Source organism: Zonotrichia leucophrys, chromosome 6 (assembly GCF_028769735.1).
Source record: "Zonotrichia leucophrys gambelii isolate GWCS_2022_RI chromosome 6, RI_Zleu_2.0, whole genome shotgun sequence".
In the NCBI taxonomy this organism is placed as follows: domain Eukaryota; kingdom Metazoa; phylum Chordata; class Aves; order Passeriformes; family Passerellidae; genus Zonotrichia; species Zonotrichia leucophrys.
Window position 1 is genome coordinate 9,245,596 of NC_088176.1, and position 6,239 is coordinate 9,251,834.

Below are 6,239 nucleotides of genomic sequence, written 5' to 3' on the forward strand. Positions count from 1 at the left end.
TAAATACTGGTTAATAAATGCATTAAGTCAGATGAGATTATAAAAGAAACCTCTTGCTTGCCTGGATTTGGAGTTTCACCTATTGTTTTACCACCTTGTTTTTGAAATTCAAGCAGGATGATCAGGAGGATGTTAGCCCCAGTCTTACAGAACAGCAGTGGAATAAAAAACTCCCTGAGCCATTATCTTGGAGAAGTGATGAGGAAGATGAAGACAGTGATTTTGGGGAGGAGCAGAGAGATTGCTACCTGAAGGTAGTATTTTCCTTGTAATGCTGAACCTTCTTGTGACAGTTATAAATTACTTTGTTTATTCAGGACCGGTACTGATAATTTTTTTTTGTGAGGGGTTTTTGTTGGTTTGCAATGTTGGTATTTTTGTACAGTCCCATTTGTCTCCTTCACATGAGGAGAATAGCTAAAGAAACATAAACAGTCTTTACAGGGAGGTAGAGGAGCAAAGGGTTAGAGTCCTGAAAACTGATAAAGACTCAAGTACCTTGGCTTTATTCTTTACATGCAGCCCTAAAGGGGCACATCAAGCTGGTGTTTATATTCAGCCTCTGTTTCACTTCATAGATTGCTTGTGTTGATTTTAGATATATTACTAGTTTTCTCAGAGCTGACACAAACACTTTAGGATATTTTGTTAACACATGAAAACTCCTGTCTGTCTCTGTGAATGTAGGGCAGCCCTTCTGCTGGCTGCAGAACAGCATGATGTCTTTAATTTTATCTTGAGAAAATAGTAATACCCTGGAGGAGGAAAAAATAGCCTTGGTCTGTGATGTTCAGTGCCTGTTTTGTCCCTCGTAATAAGCCTCTTTTTTCTGCTATGCTCCCATTTTGTGCTGTGCCCTCACACTTGTTTTTGTACAAGTTTTTGTACTTTTGTTTTTATTTTGGTTGCTGTTTCAACATGTTATGCCTTGCAGGTCATTTCTGGTTTCCACTGCTCTCTGTCACTGAACCTTTTGTTGCCTTTCCTTAGGTGAGCCAGTCTCAGGAGCACCAGCAGTACATCACTTTCCTGCAGAGGTTACTGGGACCATTACTGGAGGCATACAGCTCTGCTGTCATCTTTGTGCACAATTTTAGTGGTCCTGTTTTAGAGTCTGAATATATTCAGAAGCTACACAGGCACTTAATAAGCAGGACAGAGAGGAATGTTGCTGTGTATGGTATGTTAAACTGGTTTTGGAACTGGCTTTGATTCATCCTGTTCTTTCTACCACAAGGTAGCCCAAATTGAATTTCAGTTTGTTTATATCTATGTTTTCTCTCTTGCAGCTGAGAGTGCTACCTACAGCCATGTGAAAAATGCAGTGAAAGTCTTCAAGGAAATTGGAGTAAGTGTTTGGTGCTCAGAGCTGGGGACTGTTGAGTTTCATTTCAATAATGAGCACAATTTGGACATTTCATGGAATCTGTTCAGTGTCATTTTAAAATCAGTGTTTATATCTGTGGAAATGTATTTGGGTTTGGAGCATTTTGGTTTCCTTTAGGCTGAGGGCTGTAACAGAGACCACAAGCTGCAGAACAGGGCATTTCTTGCCCCTGGGAAGGCAAGAATCCTCTGTCTGGATGAATGGGTGACTAGACATTTTTATTCACAGCAAATGAAGTTCCTCTGTTCTACTCTGTGTCCCTACTGAACAATATTGAAAGGCTGAGAGCATGTTCTGTGCTCAGTAACAGCTAAATTTAATTTTGAAGTCTACTTAAATCTTTAAAAAAGCATTAGTTACTGAATTTTGGCTTAGCAGTGATTGATGCTCCAGAAGAACCATCCTTATACACCTTCAGTGTTCACCATGAGGATACTGGTCTTCTTTAAGATAAATATTCAGTATTGTGCTTTACTACTAGTATGTCAAATCATAAATCACCCATCTAGATTTTGCAAGTGAAGTGTTTTTCTTTCATCAGACTGGCATAGATTCCTGAATGCCACATAAGATACAACATTATAATTTGGAAACTATTGACATTTAGGCAAAATGTTGCTGGGTATGGGTTTTGAAATTTTTGCCTTTAAATTCTAAGGTATTGAATAATCCACAATAGTTGGCCAAGTAAAGCTATCTTTCTGTAGACTAAATAGCTGTGAGGAAAGCACATACTGAATCCATCATTTTCCAACAGCAGGGTAAACTAGAATGAAAAATGGAACCTAGATAATGTTTGCTGAGCACCTTATATAGCATCTGAATTCTTGTTTTTACAGTGCTTACACTTTCAGTTGAATGCCTTTGATTGGTTGTTTTGTCCCTCACTGTTGAGATTTGGCTGTTTATCACACACTGTACTTATTTCTCAATTTCTTTTCTTCCATAACCCCTGAAGGGCTTCAACCTTGAGTGAATTCTAATAATACCTCAAGGCATTGCCATCTAAGCCTTCAAGAAATGAAAAGAGAGAAGTCTTGTAAATGAGGGAAATCTTAGTAGAGACCATAACATTTTAATCTCAGAAGAAAGAAGATTCCTTTAACAGGGTGATGCTTACATGTGTTCCTGCTGTGCTTCAGGTTTTCAAGCAGACTCAGCAGAGGAAAGACACCATTTTGGAACTCGGCCCTACGTTCCTACCTCAGAGCAACAGGCAGAAACTGCTGGAATTTGTCATGAGCTTCATGGTGTTATAGACCACACACAGCACCTTTGTCCAGGGACACGAGGACACGTTTTGAGACTGTGGCAAAGCCTGGGGACATTTGCTAATCCTTCAAACTGTAAGGTGCCACTGTCTGGGTAAGGCCTTCTCTGACTTGAACTACTGGAAGACAAGTGCCTTCTTACGTGTGCATTTATGGGTTTCTTACAGTCCCAGTCCTGTTGTAATACAGCGATACTCAGATGACACTTTCGATACAAGCAATTTAACTTGTTGCAAAAAATAAGATAAATTATTAGACTTAGATGTAAAAAACCAAAAAATTTATCAGTGTTACATTTTAAATAAACTTTTAAAGACTGTAACAGATGCACAAGTACACATATTGGTGTTCAGTAGCTAACCCTGAGATCTTGAGTTTAGTGGCAACACAGCTTATGGCTTAACCAAGTAACTCTCATTCCAATTCAGTTTTATTGTTTTAATAAATGGCTCAAAAATTTTGCTTAGGCAAGCTATATACTTCATGGATAAAGCCATAGTTTTTCATAAGTGTTAACATAAATGCCAACATTCTAATGAAAATTACAGGTACAGACATCTGAGAATAATGATCATGTAGCAGGTGATTGTGAGAAATGTCAGCAGGCACACCTTGCACTATTAAAACTGTGTAGTGCAGTGGTAAATTGCACTAATCACTGCTGTCAGGAAGAATGTGAGTAGTGTTCTTGCTTTTATTATGGCATCTGTCATTCAGTCAGATGAGTCAGGAGACAGTTGCCTGAATGTGAATATCTTGTAAAATCTTAGATTATTATTTAATTAAAAAAAACCACCTAATAAGTTCAGGGTTTATTTTTTGGTTTGGTTTGGTTTGGGTTTTTTTAATTAATAGGATGCCAGATTTTTTTAAGTGGAGTAAAGTCTTGATTTGGTGAAATAAGTTTTAATTTTGACCCTAAAAATTTCAGCAATAATTTTGTCAATTCTTTGGAAACAAGTGTTCATATTATATTCTGTTGTTGAGCAGACCTAAACTGGTATGAAGTAGTACCTCTAGAAACACAGAAATATAAACAATGTACTTTAGACTGTGATCTAACTGACTTACAAATAAAATTAATTCACAGGCAAAACTGAATGATGAATAAATTCTGTCCTATGAAACAGGACTCTGGTGTTGCAATTTGATCCTTTTTCATGGAGGACTTGCACTGTAGATTTCATCGTCCCTTCATGTGAGGGCAGATTAGATTGCAACCTGTAGTCTTGTATTTGAGTACAGATGATTTAACTGAAGCAATAACTTGGTGGTATGTGAAGCTGGTTTGCTTGTGAAATGTGTTTTCCCTCCTTTATGCCTTCTAGATGAGGGAAATTAAACATTTCCTTTGCTGCATTGCTTTGCTTGATTCTCACATCCTGGCCTTGTGAGCAGAAAATCCCCCAAACTTCATCATGTAATCTCTTGCTTAACATAAACATGGAAAATCATACTTGAATCCCAGCACTTGCACTGTTATGCCAGCACAAAACTGATGCACACAATTAGAGTTTGTGGCCAAGGAGCTTGCATTTGTACTGCACATTTGTCAACAAGAATATTTCTGTAACTTTTTTTATTAAATGCTATTAATATTTGAAAGCTGCAGTTTATAGTTTATTAGCATTATACTGTTAGCACTGTGAGATGCATGTGTTTTGTCACTAAACCAGGTGCTCTACAACACTTAAAGAATTTCTGAACCAAAGCTACATTAATATGGATAAACACTGACCCTTGAGTCGCTTGTGTTCTTATGTCCTTCTGCTGTCTCAGCAGGACTGACTACATCACTCATAATTTGTTTTGTGAAGGCTACCAGCTGTTTAGAAAACAGTTTCATCTCATACTCACTGATGTGCACTGTTCATCCCCCTGATGAATTCTCCATACAATGTTTGTTGCTGATGGCTTCCATTTAATATCAAAAAGAGTCTAGGTGCTTCTGAATAACGAGCTCTCATAGTTTACTGTACTTCAGCAGATCTGAAGTGTACTAGCAGCAATGTTTGTACATAAAATTTTTTTTTTAAAATGAAGCAATATGAAGCAAACAAAACTTGAGTCATTTTATTAAGAATGTTTTGCCAACGGAGGTATTAGTTACCATAAAACCCAGGAGTACTGTGGTCACTGGAGTGTTCTGGCTAGGTGTTGCAACTAAAATAATTTATAGCTTACATTAAAAAAAATTAAATAAATCTGGTTAACATAAATCAATGAGTTGGTAGTAATGCATGTGAATACACATTAATGGATACTTATATATGCAGGGGGAGGGCCACCTCTAAAACTGTTTTGGTTTTGTATGGAAAACAAACCTGCATGTGATAGATTGGTACTATGAATCATATGCCACTGGAAGCCCTTGCATTCTGCAGCAAGTGTGTATGATGTATACATGTAAATATGCTAGTATGTATGTTCTGACACAACATCTATGCTTTTCCCTAAAATTAAAGCACAGAATGTAAAATTATCAGGCTGTAACAGTCAAAAAGACTAAAACCAACACTTGCACTGTATCTACACCTTCAGTGTCTTCTGATTTTATTAACTTTTCATGTTTGCTTTGCTGTTCAAATTCCAGGTCGAGTTGATTTCAGTAAAGTTAACCAGTAAAAGAGAAAGGACTGGCCCTGAATTACCACAACTGTATTTTAAGACTTTATAAAGACTTACATGAATCTCGTAATTCTTATGAGCATAATACTCAGGTGTGCAAACCTTTTTGGGCCAGTGTCTTTTCAGGCTATGAGAAATTTAACCTCTCCACGCCCATCCTGTAGATGTCCCATTTTTAGAGAGATGGAACTGTGGGATGGCACTCCCCGTGTTCCATGGGTTCACTGCCTGTGGCCTGGGCAGGGCCTTGGCTCTGTGCTCTGGGCAGCACAGGGCTGCACTCACCACCTCTGATCAGGAAGCATAGACACACACTTGCATTCAGCTGCCTGCCTGCTCCTCAGAGAAGTGCCCCAAGCACCACGTGGCAGAAGGTTGAGCTGGGAGGTGATGTAAGAGACTGTGGATTTTGTGTTTCTGTGCTGAGAGCCGGGAACTGCTGACTGGAGAATGTTATTACTGTGTTTTACCTGTTATGTGTAATGTGTGTTTGTTGTAGAAGCACAGAGGTGTACTGGAGTCATTTTAATAAATTAAACTGTTTGCTAATATGACATTTAACAAGCTCTTCTAGTGTTTTTTGATTTATTTTTTTGTTGTTGTGGTTTTTTTTTTTAAAATAACTCGCTGAGATAATTCATTCAATAACTTTGTTACACTGCAGGTAGTTTCTGAAATTAAACCATTACATTCCTCAGTGTAGCTGTATCTCTACCAGTGTATGGGGCTGGTGCAGACATTTAAAAAGCAGGTTGAAGTGACATCCCAATGCCTGAGCCACTGTTTTGTTGCAAAGTGGAGGTGCCATTTTGCCTCTCTGTTCCCCCATCCCCACAAGCTTGTTGCACATGGAGTTGTTGTGCAGTTCCTTTCTCCTCATGGGGGTGTTTGTGTGTCATTCAGCAGCCTGGGATGGCTCTGATGCTGCAGACTTCCCTTCTTATGGTGATTTC

The 6,239-nt window shown here is 38.4% G+C and overlaps 1 protein-coding gene across 3 annotated transcripts in view; it reads left to right on the plus strand.

Moving 5' to 3' along the window:
- Positions 1-5,859, plus strand: part of GPAM (glycerol-3-phosphate acyltransferase, mitochondrial) — a 29,942-nt gene extending 24,083 nt beyond the window's left edge. For 2 of the 3 annotated variants that reach the window (XM_064716654.1, XM_064716655.1), the window contains exons 19-22: positions 114-254; positions 991-1,180; positions 1,290-1,348; positions 2,530-5,859. In XM_064716654.1, the coding sequence (XP_064572724.1) occupies positions 114-254; positions 991-1,180; positions 1,290-1,348; positions 2,530-2,646 (507 nt within the window). In that variant the 3' untranslated portion in view covers positions 2,647-5,859. The remainder of the gene's footprint in view (positions 1-113; positions 255-990; positions 1,181-1,289; positions 1,349-2,529) is intronic. The other variant, XM_064716656.1, reaches the window with a different exon arrangement.
- The last annotated feature ends 380 nt before the right edge of the window (positions 5,860-6,239 follow it).